Raw genomic sequence first — 17,890 nt, forward strand, 5'->3', positions numbered from 1 at the left:
GAGTTGGAGGTTGCTGTGAGCGTGATGCCATGGCACTCTACCCAGGGGGATAGCTTGAGGCTCCGTCTCAAAAAAAAAAAAAAAAAAAAACAAAAAACTGATGCACAGAGTGATTAAAGAACATGCTCAAAGTCATGTTGCAGTAAGTTGTAGAACCAGAATTCACTCCAGGCAGCCTAGATCCTGAGCCCAAGCACTTAACCCAGACGTTCTGCTCACCCTAGCACAATGGCCCTAGCCCCCATGCTGGTAAGGACCATACCCCTTGTCATCCTGTAGTAGCTCCCACTTCTCAAGGAACTCCTCCATGTTACCCCCTAGGCAGCCAGCTCTGTGAAGGCAGGAGTTCCATGTGGTCAACAAGGATCACCTTCAAAAGTCAGTGTGTCAAAAAAGTGCCTGTGGAGTCCTCATTGCTCTTGAAAGCCCTGAAGGCAGCCCTGTGTGCACAAGCCTACAGGATGACCCTCACACATGCTCACGGAGAGTCTCGTGTAACTTCCACACCACACTACCCACACTACTACTATTTTAAAAACCACTCTGGCATGGAAAAGCTATTGGGGGGCAAGCACAAAAGAGGCCACAGGAAACTGACAGATGAGGTTCTTGTATGGGTCAGAGAGAAGTGGCTTGGATTAGTGTGGAGGCCTGAATATGTTCTGGACACACAGTAGATGGGACTTCCTGAGGTACTGACCTCAGCATAGGTGAGTTCCTAGATTCTGAGGCTTCCCAAGGAGAGCTGATTATCCTCTCTTGAAGTGAGAGGGTCCCAAGTGGGAAACTCCTTGTAATTATGTACCTCCTGCTTTTCTTTGTTGTTGTTGTTGGCACAGTCTCACTCTGGGGAGAGTCCCATGGCATCATAGCTCATAGCAACCTCAAACCCTTGGACTCAAGTGATCTTTTTGCCTCAACCTCCCCAGTAGCTGGGACTACAAGTACCCACCACAACACCTGGCTGGTTTTTCTATTTTTAGTAGAGACCAGGTAAGCTCAGACAATCCAGCCAGAGTGCTAGGATTACAGGCATGAGCCACCATGCATAGCTTATATTCTTTTTTTTTTTTTTTTTTTTAGAGACAGGGTCTCACTTTATTGCCCTTGGTAGAGTGCCATGGTATCACAGCTACAGCGACCTCCAACTCCTGGGCTTAGGCAATTCTCTAGCCTCAGCCTCCCAAGTAGCTGGGACTATAGGTGCCTGCCACAATACCTGGCTATTTTTTTTGTTGCAGTTTGGCAGGGGCTGGGTTCAAACCTGCCACCCTCGGTATATGGGGCCGGTGCCCTACCTACTGAGCCACAGGCACTGCCCCATCGCCTACATTCTTGACAGAGTCTGACCCAAGAAGCCTGGTTCACCAGTTAAACAGCAATTAATTAAGTTTAGCTGGTGAACCTCAGAGTGTGGCCAGGCCAGCCCATGGTTAGCTCAGAGCCCAGTAAGGGAGAAAAGAGAAGGCCTCAGGGAACACCTGATAAGGAAGGATTCAAGGGGGTGAAACCTGAACTGGAAGATCCTCCCACTTCCCCCTGCAAGGAGAGCAAAACTGGCTTTCCCAAGGCCTTAGGCCTCCTAGAGAGGGCAACTCTCGCATTCCGGGGAAACTACAACTTCCCCACCCAGCCCATGAGAAACCTGGTTCTAGCTACCCAGAGCAGAAAACAGAGTCACTAGAAGTCTTTTTCTGGTGTCCAAGAGCCCTGGTAAGGGCTATAAACTTTCCTGAGTCCAACAGAAAGTCCAACTGTGTGTTCTTCCAGCAAGAATGTTTTCTAGGAAGTAGACAGTCCTATATCCTGGAAAAGCTTTGGCCAGAATACTCAGTGGAATGGCTTGGTCTCCATCAGAACCTTATCCCCAAAATACACAGTCTGAGCAAGCTGAGCTTCAAGATCTGTCCCCTCGGTCCGGCACCCCATAGCACAGTGGTTATAGTGCCAGCCACATACACCTAGGCTGGCGGGTTCGAACCCAACCTGGGCCAGCTAAGCAACAATGACAACAGCAACAGAAAAAATAGCCAGGCATTATGGCAGGTGTCTGTAGTCTCAGCTACTTGGGAGGCTGAGGCAAGAGAATTGCTTAAGCCCAAGAGTTTGAGGTTGCTCTGAGCTGTGATGCCACAGCACTCTACCCAGGGTGACAGTGAGACTCTGTCTCAAAAACAAACAAACAAAAAAACCCAAAAAGCAACAACAACAAAAAAGATCTGTCCCCTCAAGCCTCCGTCCATCCAGATCAACACCTGTAAGCCCTTCCTCTCATAATTCCCTAAGAATTACTGGGCTCTTATTACATGCCAAAGACTTTTCTTTCTTTTTATTTATTTATTTAGTTTTTGAGACAGAGCCTGAAGCTATCACCCTGGGTAGAGTGCCATGGAGTCATAGCTCACAGCAACCTCAACTCCTGGGCTTAAGCGATTCTCTTGCCTCAGCCTCCCGAGCAGCTGGGACTACAGGCACCCACCACAACGCCCAATTATTTTTTGGTTGTAGTTGTCATTGTTTGGCAGGCCCAGGCCAGATTTAAACATGCCAGCTTTGGTGTATGTGGCTGGTGCCTAGCCGCTTAAGCTACAGGCACCACCCTCTTTTTATGTTTTTGAGACAGAGTCTCAAGCTGTCACTCTGAGTAGAGTGTTATGGCATCATAGCTCACAGCAACCTCCAACTCTTGGACTCAAGCGATCTCTTGCCTCAGTTTTTCTATTTTTAGTAGAGACAGGGTCTCACTTTTGCTCAAACTTGTGAGTTCAAGCAATTCACCCACCTCAGCCTCACAGAGTGCTAGGATAACATGTGTGAGCCACTGCGCCTGGCCTAAAGACTTGGCTAAGATGCTTTACCTGTATTAACTAATTTACTCTTCATGATAATCCTCCCAGGTAGTTTCTATTATCATCTCCATTTAAACACAGAAGAAAACAGAGGCACAAAAAGTCACATGCATGAAGTCAGTGCCATTGAGTGGCAAAAAGGGGATTTGGATCCAAACAAGTCTGACCTGAGAGCTCATACTCTAATCACTGTACACATTGCCAGCCTACAGAGTCCAGTTTCAGAACCCATCTCATCTCTTTCCCTCTCAGACTGCTATTCTATGAAGTGTTCTGAATGTTACCCAGGCAACATTTGCATGCCCATTTTTTTTTTTTTGAGACAGAGCCTCAAGCTGTCCCCCTGGGTAGAGTGCCATGGCTTCACTGCTCACAGCAATCTCCAACTCCTGGGCTCAAGCGAGTCTCCTGCCTCAGCCTCCCAAGTAGCTGGGACCACAGGCGCCCACCACAACGCCCGGCTATTTTTTGGTTGCAGCCATTATTGTTGTTTGGCGGGCCCGGGCTGGGGATTCGAACCCGCCACCTTAGGTGTACGTGGCTGGCGCCTTAGCCACTTGAGCCACAGGCGCAGAGCCTGCATGCCCATTTTTATCTGAGTGCAGGGACTGTGCCTGATACCCCTGTGAACTCTTCTCCCAAGAAAGCCCCCAGGGTCTGGTCCATACCTGCCAGATGACTGGATGAACATTTAACAGAATCAAAGGGAGCCAGTTCCCAGCACTATGCTTTCCCAGCTCTTTCTGATTGTGCCAGATCATCTCTGGACCAGCTGGCCTTTTAAGAGCCAGAAGCTACCCAGGATGGCACAGGGTCAAGGCTGTTGTTTGCTTTGTCAAGATCATGCAGTTTCCCAAACAAGATCTGCCTGTTTTCCAGGGCATTCACTCTGTAGGAGGGGCTACACTCAAGCTTAACTCCTCACTCTCCAGGACACCTGAGGCTCAGGACAGCAGGAGAGGTAGGTAGGGCCAGCAGAGGCAAGCTCCAGAACTGTACTCTAGCCTCTTCCTGTGGGTCTGCGTGTGATTCAGAACATTCCTTCCACTTTCTGGGTTTCCATGTCCATAAAATGGGAATCAGGTTGGCTTACTTAAGCTATTTGTCTGGGCCAGGTGCTGTGGCTCATGCCTGTAATCCTAGCACCCTGGGAGGCCAAGGCAGGTGGATCCCTTGAGCTCAAGAGTTTGAGACCAGCCTGAACAAGAGAGAGTCCAAATTTCTACTAAAACAGAAAAACTAGCTGGGAATGACAGAGGGCACCTGTAGTCCTAGCTGCTTGGGAGGCTGAGGCAAGAGGATGATCTCTTGAGTCCAAGAGATCGAGGTTGCTATGAGCTATGATGACTCCAAGGCACTCTACCCGGGGCTACAGACTGAGACCCTATGTCACACAAACAAAACAAACAAAAAAACTTTGGTTCCTCCTAGGGTCCTCCGGGTTGTCTGCAGAAAAATTTACACAGCTCTTACCTGCCACCCCTTGCAGAGACTTGCGCACCATGTCCACACAGCTCTGACAGGTCATCTGCACCGCGAACTCCAGCTGCAAGACCGGCAAGGACAGGCCCATGAGGGCTGGGTACCGGTTTGGAGGGACCCTGTTTCACCAATTTCCCTATGACCACCCCAAACGCCTGGGGACACACCCCACGTGACCCCTCTACGAGCTCCTTCTTATCACTCATGATCATTCCAGGATCACCCCCCAGCACTCACGCCAGGGGTCCCGCTACCTTGGCACCCTAGTTTCACCCCGTAGTCCCAGGCCCCGCCCCAGGTGCCCAGTCCTTTCCCTCTCCCCGAGAAGACAGTCTCCCCAGTGGCCGAGGTTCTCTGCCTGACGAGGCACCACCCGAAGCCTCGCCCCTCACCGTGCAGAGAGTCCCGCGATCCGCTGAGTCCGAAGCCATGGCGGACCCAGACGCGGTTCAAAGGAGTTCGCCAGCTCTGGCCCAGAAGTTCCCACCCAAAGCTGCGTCGTGGAAGGCGGGGCCGCAGAGGCCACCTTTGCCCCACCTCCTAGTGCGTGCGCACCCGAGGCCTGCGGCTCAACGTCCACCGCGGGGGGCGGGAGTGGGCCTGGCTCGCGCAGGCGCACTCGGGACGTCGGGAGCTTGGTAGCCTTAGTAACCACTTGGCTTCATCTGCGGCGACTGCTGCGGCTGCCAGCTCCAAGATGCAGCGTGAGAGGCCTGAGTCTGAACTCCAGCGGTTTTACCATCGGTTGCTACGTCCGCTGTCACTCTTCACCATCAGGTCGACGCCCTCAGAAGCTCAGAAGGGCCTCTCGCAGGGCGACCGGGTTCTGCAGTCCCTCCTTCCGGCGAGGCTGACAACGGCGTCGCTGTGCCACCAAGTGTCCAAGCTGCTGGCCAGCAGCGGGCTAACGGCGCGGGTGCCTACCGAGAGCCGACTCCGTCTCATCGAGGTCATCCTGGAGGAGCTAAAGTGCAGTTGGCGGGAGCCTCCTGCCGAACTCAGTCTAAGCAACAAGACCAACCAGAAGCTGAGGAAGAGGCTCGAGTCCTACGTTCTGATCAGCAGTGAGCAGCTCTTCCTACGCTACCTGCACCTGCTGGTGACCATGTCGACCTCCAAAAGGGTCTTCACTGAATCAGCCACCCTAACCCGGCTGACCGCCAGTCTCGCCAGGGACTGCACACTTTTCCTTACCAGTCCTGAAGTCTACCGTTGCCTGCTCGCTGATTTCCTGGCCTTGCAGAAGATAGAACAGGCCCAGGGTGCCATGGATAAGCTGCGTCCTGTCTGCCCCGCTGGGGTTTTCAAGCTGTGCCCAATCTCCTGGCCTCACAGTACTGGCTTTGCCCAAGTGCCATGCTCTAGCCTCAATCTGAACTACCTCGTCCAACTCAGCCGCCCAGTAGGGTTTTTCACTGAGCCCGGACTGGATCCAGTGAAGGAGTTGAAGTCCATCCCCCGGCTGAAGAAGAGAAAGCCTCTCCGCTGGCTGCCCTCCATAGGAAAAAGGAGAGAAACTAACATTAGTTTATCACAGATTGAGTCACCTCCTATCTCCTCTGTGACTCCCACCAGCGAGGCTTCCCTTTTCCCCACCACACCTCTCAACTTCCAGCTCCGGAGAGGCCGGTCCATGCCCTCTCTGCGTGAGGGCTGGAAGCTGGCAGATGAGTTGGGTCTTCCTCCACTCCCGCCTCGTCCCTTAACCCCGCTGGTCTTAGCTGCAGAGAGCAAACCAGAGCTGGCTGGGGACATTGTGGCTGAGGATCTGAAGAAGTTGATGAAAGTCATGAAATTAGAGTGGACTCGATACTCACCACTGGACTCAGGTCTTCCCCCTCTCCTGGGAGTTGTGACCTACCGCCCAGCTGCAGGGCATCGTGTGCAGGAACTGCAAAGGATGTTGAAGAATCTCCAGGAGGAAGAAGCCTGTGGAAAGTGGGACCTCCAACATCCCAAATCCCCTCCACTTCCACCGCAGCCAGTGACCATTACTTTGAAGCTAAGAAATGAGGTTGTGGTGCAGGCAGCTGCTGTGCAGTTCTCTGATAGAAGCTTCTTGGACTCTTTCCACGTTGAGCCAGCTGGACTCTTGTACAACCACCTGGCTGATGAACTGGATGCCAAGGTCGTGGAAGAAATGGATATTGATAGCTTTGTTGGCAATAGTGTCCGGGAAGTCTACAAGGAGTTGATATGCCGTGTCTCTACAGACCACTTCTGTTTTGACCAGGGGCCCCTGATTGAGAAAGCAGCAGATAAAGACTGGTCAACCTTCCTGTCCTCAACCTTTCTAAGTGGTGAAAAACACTCTCGAGTCATCAACCATGAGTTGGCTGGACTTTATACCCAGAGGGTGGATACTTCACAGGCCAATGCTGAGAGGGCTCCCTCCTTCACATCACCCCGAACCAGCAAAGTCTGGGAGAAGCGGTCAAACAAGGCCTCGTGGATGAACTGGTGGAATACCACCTTATCTATGGATGACTACTTAAAGTACCTCAACAACCATGAGACAGATTTCCTCCATGTCATCTTCCATATGTATGAAGAAGAAGTTCCTGTGGTGATAGAGCCCCCTGCCAAAGAATTCTTAGAGATTCAGCACCCTCCGCCCTTGCTAGAATATGAAGAGCCAGAATTTGTGCCAGGAGAGTGGGACTGGAACACAGTGTTGGAGCACAGGCTAGGAGCTGGGAAGACCCATCTCCTGGGAGAACCCCACAAAGTCCTGGCCTTACAGAAGCGTCTGGAACGACTGTGGTCCATGCTTGAGATCCCTGACCAGGACCGGCTAGATATGGCCATCAAGTATAGCTCCAATGCCCGTCTGAGACAATTACCTGTCTTGGTGAGTTCCTGGGAGCAGGTCCTGAAGCCCATTCAGCTGCGGGAGATGTTGCTGGGGAGACTGGAGTGGTTTGAACGGCAAGCCTCCAACCCCAACCGTTTCTTCCAAAAGACTCATTCAGGCCTGGGTCACCCCCTGGAGGAGAATTACATCCGAAACCATCTCCACAAGAAGCTCAATGTAGTGGAATCTTCTTTGGTTTCCCTCCTTGAGGATATTGAGTTGATTTTTGGTGAGCCGGTGATCTTCAAAGGGCGGCGCTACCTGGATAAAATGAAGCACGACAAAGTGGAGATGCTCTACTGGCTACAGCAACAGCGGCGGGCTTGCCACCTGGTCCGGCCCCGGAAGGCTTCCCACCATTCAACCCTGCTCAGGAATCCCAGCAGCCCATCGTTAATAACTCCCGGGAATACTCCCATTACCTTTTGACCAGCCCAAGTGCCCTCACTTTTTTCCCTCACTCCCAAATACCCTGTATCTCATCCAGACCCCTTGACACTTTGGAAGAAGAAATACAGGTGTCTTTATCTATAAGGTTTAGAATTTTATTTCCAGCTATGAAGGGACTGAGATTACAACTTTGTTTTAAGAGTGAAAGTTCTTGTAAAAGAATCTCCAAGCCCAGTGTTCCCATTTATGTTAAGATTTTCATAATGCAGCCAAAAGCTTGTATATCAAAAGAATTGTGACCTTGGAGTACATTGTACTGGGAAGGTCAGACTGAGGCAAACCACATTCTTGGAAACAAACTCAGTTTAGCATTCCTGTCACATTACATTAAATTGGCAGATCAAAGCCCCAAATCAGAGGCCTATGGTGCAATGGTGAAGAGCTAGGGCTCCAGAGCTAGTAGATGTGGGTTTAAATCTTGGCTGTCTAAACTCGAGCCAGTTACCAAACATCTCTGTACCTGGATCATCATATATCAGGTGAAGGGGGTTGGTCCAAGTTTTTTCTTCTGGTTCTAGCACACTACTGGTAGGGCTAAAATTAATTAAAATTTTACCAGTTAACAAGGTAGAAAGGTGTGTGCTGAAAAGTAAGTGTCCTTCTCATACCTATCTCCAATATTTCAGTTCTCTTCCCTGGGGATAATAACTGTTAGCAGTTTGTATATTTCTCCATTCTTTTATTTAGCAAATATTTATTGAGCACCTACTAGGCACTAGGTGTTCAGTCTCCATCAATGAACAAAACAAAGATCCTTGCCCTTTGTAGAGTTTACATTCTATTGTGGGGAAATAGACAAGAAGCCACAAACATTGAATAAGAAGAATGTTAGAAGGTGATTACTGTGGAAAAAGAAAAAATAACATAGGGTAAAGGAAAAGACAGGGTAAAGGATTTCATTTGGGAGGGTTGTTGAGACAGTCTACCTCTGTCACTCCAAGTAGAGTGCAGTGGCATCATCATAGCTTACCACAACCTGGAACACCTAGGCTCAAGGAATACTCTTGCTTCAGTTTCCCGAGTAGCTGTGACTGTGGTGGCAAGTGCTACCACACCTGGCTAATTTTTCTGTTTTTTCTAAATACAGGGTCTCGCTCTAGTTTAGGCTGGTCTTGAGCTCCTGAACTCTGGTAATCATCCTGCCTCAGCCTCCCAGAGTGCCAGGATTAAAGGCGAGATCCACTGCATCCATTTTAATTAGAGTCAGCATAGCACTCTTGGGGGCTGAGACATGAATCACTCATGCTCAGGAGTTCAAGACCAGCCTGAGCAAAAGCAAGACCCCCGTGTCTCTACTAAAAATAAAAACAAAACTAGCCAGACATTGTGGCAGGCACCTGTCGTCCCAGCTACTGGGGAGGCTAAGGCAAGGGGTGTTTGAGCCCAAGAGTTTGAGGTTGCTCTAAGCTATGACACCATGGCACTCTACCCAGGGCACAGTGTGAGACTATTTTATTTTATATTTTGAGACAGAGTTTCACTTTGTTGCCGTTGGTAGAGTGCTGTGGTGTCACAGCTCACAGCAACCTCAAACTTTTGGGTTTAAGCAATTCCCTTGCCTCAGCCTCCCAAGTAGCTGGGACTACAGGCATCTGCCACAGTGCCCAGCTATTTTTAGAAATGGGGTCTCACTCTAGCTCAAGCTGGTCTTGAACTTATGAGCTCAGGCAATCCACCTGCCTTGGCCTCCCAGAGTGCTAGGATTACAGGTATGAGCCACCGTGTCCAGCCAGTGAGACTTTTTTCTCAAAAAAAAAAAAAAAGGGGGGTCTCGGCGCCTGTGGCTCAAGCAGCTAAGACGCCAGCCACATACACCTGAGGTGGCAGGTTCGAATCCAGCCCGGACCTGCCAAACAACAATGATGGCTGCAACCAAAAAATGGCCGGGCGTTGTGGCGGGCGCCTGTGGTCCCAGCTATTTGGGAGGCAGAGGCAGGAGACTCGCTTGAGCCCAGGAGTTGGAGATTGCTGTGAGCAGTGAAGCCATGGCACTCTACCCAGGGTGATAGCTTGAGGCTCTGTCTCAAAAAAAAAAGAAGGAAAGAAAAGAAAAAGTTTCCCCTATGGACATCTGGAAAGAGAAATTGCCCCCCAGTGAATGCAAAGCCCTCAGACACATGGGTGCCTGGTACTCTAGGAGCAGCAGGTGGCTGATCTAGTAGAGTGGAGAGAGGGGAAAGATGAGTAAGAGGGGCCTTGACAAGGTGCCAAGGAACACATTTAGCTTATATAAGGCCATTATATGAAATAGTTCATATAATGAACTTTTTAGCCACATGAACATGCAAATGAACTTTATAGCCACCCTGTATATGAACAGATAATACATACATATATATTCATATATGCATAGGCCATTATATGAAATAGTTCATATAATGGTCTTGCTTTTGCTCAGGCTGGTTTCAAATGGTTCAGGGTGGCTATAAAGTTCATGTGCAATTTAAATAGTTGTTACAGAATTGTTAAATAGTTACAACTATTTAAATTGCACACAAATTTTATGGCCACCCTGTATTTATAACTATGCCAATGGCAGCACACTGCACCCCTGTTTTGCCCCTTTCTTTTTTTGCCTAACATGCCTATGGCTCATTCCACATCAGTACACACACAGCTGCCCTATTCTTTTGACAGCTATATAGTATTCCACTATGTGTATTTATATTTTATTTAATTTCTTGTTACCGGACAACGTTTATAAACAAAAGCAATGTTCTCAAACATCTTTTTCATCTATTTTAGCATGTGCAACTATGTCTAGTTTATAGGTAGGAGAACTATATCTAAATATAAGCTTTTGTAATTTTGGTAGCTATCACCCATTACCCTCCACAAAGGTTGAAACAATTTGCATTCTCATCAACAATGCATGAATGTACCTCCTCCCCAACTCCTACCACCAATAGAGTATGTTACCAAATTTTAAAATCTTCACCTATCCAGTAGGTGGAAAACGGTATCTCCTTTGAGTTGTGTTCTCATTTCCCTCATGCATAAAGTTGCACCTTTCATTATTTAAAAGTTATTTGTGGGCTCGGCACCCATAACATAGTGGTTTCGGCACCCGCCACATACACTGAGGATGACAGGTTTGAACCCGGCCTGAGCCAGCTAAATAACAATAACAAAATAGCCGGGCATTGTAGTGGGTGCCTGTAATTCCAGCTACTTGGGAGGCTGAGGTAAGAGATTTGCTTAAGCCCAAGAGTTTGAGGTTGCTGTGAGCTGTGACATCATGGCACTGTACCAAGGGTGACATAGTGAGACTCTGTCCCCAAAAAATAAATAAATAACTAAAAGTTATTTGTGTTTCCTTTGCTTTATTTATTTATTCATTTTGGAGACAGAATCTCACTTTGTCACCATGGGTAGACATAGCTCACAGCAAACTCCAAATCTTGGGCTCAAACAATCCTCCTTCCTGAGCTTCCAAGGCTGCTAGGATCACAGGTGTGAGCCACCATGCTCAGCCAAAACACCTCCTTTATTATAAAATCTCAATGCCCTTTGACCACTTTTCACTAGTTTTTGACTGTTTTATTTTGATTTGTCCAAGCTCTTCATATATTCATGAAACTTGTTAACACATTAGTACTAAGTTCTTACCCTGTGCAGAACACTTTCCCTTATGATTCCTTAGACTCCTCTCCACTATCTTGTGAAGGATCTCCATTCTACAGGTGAAAGCTCAAAAAGGTAAAATAAGTTACAGGGTCATAAACATAGTAAATGGGAGAGCCAGGACCCAACCAAGTCTATCGACCCAAGGCCTGCATGTGTCCTCTTTCTGTATAATTCTATGAGGGATCATTAGAAAGCTCTTGGACAGGCCGGGTGTGGTGGTTCACACCTATAATCCTAGCACTCTGGGAGGCAGAGGTGGGTAGACTGCCTGAGCTCAGGAGTTCAAGACCAGCCTGAGCCATAGTGAAACCCACATGTCCAAAAATAGCTGGGAGTTGTGGCAGTTGCCTGTAGTCCCAGTTACTTGGAAGCTGAGGCAAGAGTATCACCTGAGCCTAAGAATGTGAGGTTGCTGTGAGCTATAATGCCACAGCACTTTTCCAAGGATGGCGCAGTGAGACTCTGCCTCAAAAGAAAGAAAGAGAGAGAGGGAAAGGAAAGAAAAAAAAAAAGGCTCGGCACCTGTGGCTAAGGTGCCAGCCACATACACCTCAGCTGGCGGGTTCAAATCCAACCTGGGCCCACCAAACAACAATGATGGCTGCAACCAAAAAATAGGCAGGCGTTGTGGAGGGTGTCTGTAGTCCTAGCTACTTGGGAGGCGGAGGCAGGAGAATCTCTTGAGCCCAGGAGTTGGAGGTTGCTATGAGCTGTGGTGCTATGGCACTCTACCCAGGGTGATAGCTTGAGGCTCTGTCTCAAAAAAAAAAAAAAAAAAAGGAAGGAAGGAAGGAAAGGAAGGTCTTGGACACGCTCTGCCTTAGCTGTCTACATAGGTAACATGAGAACTTCTGGAGAGGACCCCCTCATCCAAAAGATCTCCACTTGCCATTTACCAATACGTGAACTTGCACTTTATTGTTACAAAACAACATGTCTCAAACTTCCACCACAGCACTCCTTAGATACAGGGCTGTCCAACCTTTTCTTTCCTTACCCACATTGGAAGAATAAGAGTTGTCTTGGGCCACCCATTAAGTACAAGAAACACTAAGGAAAGCTGATGAGCAAAAGAAAGGTCTGTGAGTACTTTTCATGATATCTGACACCACAAATAAATTTAAAAAAAAAACTCCTTACAAAATCAGTGTGCAGCCTTGTAGGCCACAGGTTGGACATCCCTACCTTAGACTGTAGAAACGTAATCATGCATCTTGGTTAGGGATGGAATGTAGTGATACAGTCATGGCTCACTGCAGCCTCAGTCTCCTAGCTCATGTGATCCTCCTGCCTCAGCCTCCCGAGTAGCTGGGACTAGAGACAACTAGGTGCCACTGCACCTGATTAATTTTTGAATTTTTTGTTTTCCATTGAGACAGAGTCTGGACCCTTATCAGGCTGGTCCTGAACTCCTGGCCTCAAGTAATCCTCCCACCTTAGCTTCCCAAAGTGCTGGGATTATAGGCATGAGCCACCATGCCTGGCTTCAACTCTTTTAACATTTTTCAAAATTTATGCAAAATTTGAATTTTACTCAGAGACATGTCCATATTTGTTTTAATATAAAAATGATGCTTGAGGCTCGGCGCCTATAGCTCAACCGGCTAAGGCGCCAGCCACGTACACCTAAGGTGGCGGGTTCGAATCCCCAGCCCGGACACGCCAAACAACAATGACGGCTGCAACCAAAAAATAGCCGGGCGTTGTGGCGGGCGCCTGTGGTCCCAGCTACTTGGGAGGTGGAGGCAGGAGACTCGCTTGAGCCCAGGAGTTGGAGGTTGCTGTGAGCTGTAATGCCACGGCACTCTACCCAGGGGGACAGCTTGAGGCTCTGTCTCAAAAAAAAAAAAAAAAAAAATGATGCTTGAGATTACTTACCTTAACTGACCTTCTGGACAGGTATGCCGTAGTTAGTATTTAGCATTTGTATTGTGGCTTCTTGTCCCCCGCTCCCCCCCACTCCCGGCACACTGCTGCATTCTCCAGAAGTCACACATAACCCAAGTGAAAAACGTTATAGCAGGGTTTGGCAAACATTTTCAATAGTTTAGGCTTTGTGGGCTATATGATACCTGTAGCAAGACTGGTTTTTACTTGTTATGTGAAAGCAATTATAGACCATACAGGGACAAATAGGCAGGGCTGTGTTTGAGTAAAACTTTATTTACAGAAACAGGTAGCTGGCCAGATTTGGCCCCTGGGCTGTAGGCTGCTAAGTGCTGTGCCAGCAGATGCAGTCAGGAGGGGAAGACAGGAAGTTTAGAGCAGCACTTCCCAGAGTAGGTTGTGTGGTAAACCAATCCCGGAAGGGAGTTCTGCAGAAAGGGTTCCATGGTCAAATAACTGGGGAACATGCACATTGCAGTCCCTCAGAGTCACAGTGCATGTTAGTAAACAGAAAGCTCTGATAGGGCTTGCAAATAATAATCAGGTTAACTTTGGCCAAAGAACCCTTTTGTTCCTTCATAGCCATTGTTGTTACTGGGAAATAAGCTTTGGGAAACAGTACCTCGCTGTGAATGAGTTCGTCGGAATCCCTGCTGACACTTCTGCTGCGGTTAGCACACAGAGATGGGGTAGGGGGTATAGTCCTAGGCACGCAGGCCTCGTGGGGGCATCTGAGTCTTAGAGATGGCATGAAAGAGCATCCTAAGGGCCAGACAGGCCTGGAAAGGAAACCCTCAGCAAACCCTCAGCAAATCTCGATCTTCAGAGCTAGACTTTGGACATGGAGGTAGACGGGCCTACGATAGGTTCCCAAAGTTCCAGACCTAAGCCCCATGGCTGTGTGACCCCCCACTGATGGTCCTACTTACAGGTTTGGTGAATGTAATGACAGTTGATGTTCAGATTAGAAAGGGCTTTTCATAGTCACTCAACTAACCTGCCCCTGGGAGTGGAACCCAGTTCTAAGGCCTTTAGATCACTTTTCTCTGGGTTATAGATGCAGTGGGGCTCCTGCCCATGCCAGGCCTGCATGCAGCCAGAGGCCACTGGGCCCATCCCTGCAAACCCAGTTATGTTGAGAATCAACTATTTGCAAGTATCACACTAAAGTGCTGTAAAAATACCTTCTCTTTTCTCTGAGGTCACTTCCCTATGGGAAAACTGGATGAAAATGGTCATTGGATGAAAATCAATTCTCTAAATTACTGAGGATTTTTCTGGAAGGTTTAGATTTATTCCTGCCCTAGATCCAGAAGCCATCAGACAAATACTTCAAATTTGGGCTGGGATGATTTGCTACAGCACTTTTGCTGCCCAGGCAGGGGCAGGGCCCAAGCCCTAAAAGCCCGATGTCAGGCAAGGCTTGGTGGCTCACACCTGTAATCCCAGCATTGTGGAAGGCCAAGGTGAGTGGATTGCTTGAGCTCAGGAGTTTGAGACCAGCCTAAGCAAGAGTGGGATCCCCGTCTCTAAAAAGAAAAAAATAGCTGGGTGTTGTTACAGGTGACTATAGTCCCAGTTATTTAGGAGGCTGAGGCAAGAGGGTCACTTGAGCCCAGGAGTTTGAGGTTGCTGTGAGCTATGACACCACAGCACTCTACCAAGGGTGACAAAGTGAAACTTTGTCTCAATAGAACAAAACAAAACAAAACTTAAAAAATAATGACAATTCGGGGCGACCCTTGTGGCTCAGTAGGTAGGCGCACCGGCCCCATATACCAAGGGTGGCAGGTTTGAACCCAGCCCCAGACAAACTGCAACACAAAAAATTGCCGAGTGTTGTGGTGGGCGCCTGTAGTCTCAGCTACTTGGGAGACTGAGACAAGAGAATCGCCTAAGCCCAAGAGCTGGAGGTTGCTGTGGGCTGTGACACCACGGCACTCTACCAAGGGTGACAAAGTGAGTCTCTGTCTCTAAAAAAAAGAAAAAGAAAATGGCAGTTTTGCAAAGTAGTTATCTAGCTACTAGATGAGCAGACTGGCTTTTGGTGACGTGACTGCTCCAGGGAGCTGGGACATGCAGAGCTGAGGCCAAGTGCCAAGGAGCAGTTTCTGTGGGGGAGCCCAAGGGATGGGGCTTCACCTTCACTAAGCAGGTCCCACCCCTCTGGGCCTCAGGAATATCTGTGTTTGGGCCACCTTTACCTTGTACTATTATTTTTCTTAAATTGAATGACCTGTTAAACTTACTTTAAAAGGCAATAATAAACATATTAGTTAATATCTATATAGTGATTTTTTTTTTGAGACAGAGCCTCAAGCTGTCCCCCTGGGTAGAGTGCCATGGCATCACAGCTCACAGCAACCTCCAACTCCTGGGCTTAAGTGAGTCTCCTGTCTCTGCCTCCCAAGTAGCTGGGACTACAGGCGCCCACCACAACACCTGGCTATTTTTTGTTTGCAGCCATCATCGTTGTTTGGTGGGCCCGGGCTGGATTCGAACCCACCACCTTAGGTATATGTGGCTGGCGCCTTAGCCACTTGAGCCACAGGTGCCGAGCCTATATAGTGATTTTTAAGTGTCAGGTTCTATTATAAACACTTTTCATGAAGTAATTCATCTGATCTTCACGGCAACACATGAGGTCGGTACTATTATTATTTCAAGGTCTAGGTGAAGAAACAGGTTCTATAACTTCCTCAAGGTCACACAACTAGGAACATGGCAATCTAGGTTCAGACCCAAGTGGTCTAGCTCCAGGTCCATGCTCCTAACCACTGCAGTGTTTCTTTCTTTCTTTTTAGGGGGTCTCACTGTATTATTCCCCAGGATAGAGTGCCGTGGCCTCACCAAACTCACAGCAACCTCAAACTTCGGGGCTTAAGTGACCCTCCTGCCTCAATTCCCGAGTAGCTGGAACCACAAGTGCAAACCTGGCTAAGTTTTTTATTTTTATTTTTTGTGTATATGAGATCCACTGTTTTGCTCAGGCTGGCCTCGAACACCTGGTCTGAAGCAATCCTCCTACCTCAGCCTCCCAAGTAGCTGAGATTACAGGCACGAACCACCAGGCACAGCTACTATATTGTGACTTATCGTAAAATATGGAACAAGCCTGCCCAGTTGAGGAAAAATCTGAATATGATCAGACTTTTAGCTTCCATTATTGCCTATATTCTGAGAAACCAGACTTTGTCCTAGTTAACTTGACTCCCAACAATGACCTTGAGGCTCACATACTTCTTCTGTCAGAGCCAGAGCACATTCATGGAGCTCCTCCTGAGGGAGAGACAGACACTCTGCTTTGTGTGCATGGAGAACAGGGCAGCCAGAGAAAACCACAGAGCTCTAGTCCCTATTGCCAAGCAGGTGGAGGCATAGTGGGGAAGATACAAGTAATTTCAGTAATATGGCAAAGGAAGATTCAGTGGGCGGCCACAACAGGGACAATCAATGGGGAGATGGAGGGGGAGAAGGTGGTGAGAAAAAAAGAAAGTTTCCCCACTGGGGAAAGCTAACACTTGATGATTAATAAAAACCAATGGGTTTGGGAGGCCTGAGCTCAGGCGTTCAAGACCAGCCTGAGCAACAGCAAGACCATGTCTCTAAAAGAGAGCCGGGGCTCAGGGCCCAAGCACAGTGGTCACAGCACCAGCCACATACACCAGGGCTGGCAGGTTAGAACCTGGACTGGGCCAGCTAAACAACAATGACAACTACAACAAAAAATAGCCAGGCATTGCGGCAGAAGCCTATAGTCCCAACTACTTGAGAGGCTGAGGCAAGAGAATTGCTCAAGCCTAAGAGTTTGAGGTTGCTGTGAGCTGTGATGCCACTGTACTCTACTGAGGGCAACAAAATGAGACTGTCTCAAAAAAAAATTCTCCAAAAAGTCTTTCCTTGCCCCTTGGACTGGCCTCCTCTTCTTCCTTAAGAACCCTCACCCCAGTTCTATGCCAGAACCTCTCAGCTATGGGAGAGATTTAAGTGGGTTCGCCTTAGGGAGTTGTTAAAGGTGTCAGTCTAATTTTATTATTACTATTATTATTATTTTGAGACAGAGTCTCACTTTGTCACCCTTGGTAGAGTGCCGTGATGTCATAGCTCACAGCAACCTCAAACTCTTGGGCTTAAGTGATCTCTTGCCTCAGTCTCCCAAATAGCTGGGACTACAGGTGCCCACCACAAGGTCTGGCTATTTTTAGAGACGTGGTCTCGCTCTTGCTCAGGCTGGTCTCGAATCTATGAGCTCAGGCAATCCACTGCCTCAGCCTCCTAGAGTGCTGGGATTCCAGGCCTGAGCTATTGCCTCTGGCCACTATTATTTTTTTTTTTGGAGACAGAGTTTTATTCTGTTGCCCCAGGCTAGAGTGCAGTGGCCTCAACTGCTAGAGCCTGAGGTGTCAGCACACAAAACAGTGAGGATATGGATCAGTGCAAGGATGAGGCCGTGGGGCCTTTGGGGCGAGAGGTAAGGAAAGTCAGTAGCCTGATCCTTGACCTAATGACTCAGTAGGAAGAGCTGGAGGACTCTAGACCTAGGGCCTGCATCTCCATCCTTACACACATCCCTCAGCCTGCTCACCCATCCCTCCACCCAGGTGTCCATTTATCCATCATCCATCCATTCACTCAACAAATATTAAGGAAAGCCAACTAAGGACAATGCAAGGCCACTTTTTGACCCTTATTGGCCTAAGTTCCCTTAAGCTGTTGATGATCCCAATCTTTTTTTTTTTTT

The 17,890-nt window shown here is 48.4% G+C and overlaps 2 protein-coding genes across 3 annotated transcripts in view; one reads left to right on the plus strand and one right to left on the minus strand.

Annotated features, from left to right (window-relative positions):
- CCS (copper chaperone for superoxide dismutase) overlaps positions 1 to 4,829 on the minus strand; it is a 13,408-nt gene extending 8,579 nt beyond the window's left edge. For both annotated transcript variants that reach the window (XM_023518340.1, XM_003798339.3), the window contains exons 1-2: positions 4,724 to 4,829; positions 4,323 to 4,395 (exon numbers count right to left, since the gene is read on the minus strand). In XM_023518340.1, coding sequence (XP_023374108.1) covers positions 4,323 to 4,395; positions 4,724 to 4,762 — 112 coding nt within the window. In that variant the 5' untranslated portion in view covers positions 4,763 to 4,829. The remainder of the gene's footprint in view (positions 1 to 4,322; positions 4,396 to 4,723) is intronic.
- Positions 4,830 to 5,028: 199 nt separating this feature from the next.
- On the plus strand, positions 5,029 to 7,737 carry CCDC87 (coiled-coil domain containing 87). The gene has a single exon (XM_003798401.2). The coding sequence runs from the start codon at positions 5,029 to 5,031 to the stop codon at positions 7,612 to 7,614; it is 2,586 nt and encodes an 861-aa protein (XP_003798449.1). The 3' UTR covers positions 7,615 to 7,737.
- Positions 7,738 to 17,890: the final 10,153 nt, after the last annotated feature.

The sequence above is a fragment of the Otolemur garnettii genome, unplaced genomic scaffold (assembly GCF_000181295.1).
Source record: "Otolemur garnettii isolate 467f Iridium unplaced genomic scaffold, OtoGar3 scaffold00134, whole genome shotgun sequence".
Taxonomy (NCBI): domain Eukaryota; kingdom Metazoa; phylum Chordata; class Mammalia; order Primates; family Galagidae; genus Otolemur; species Otolemur garnettii.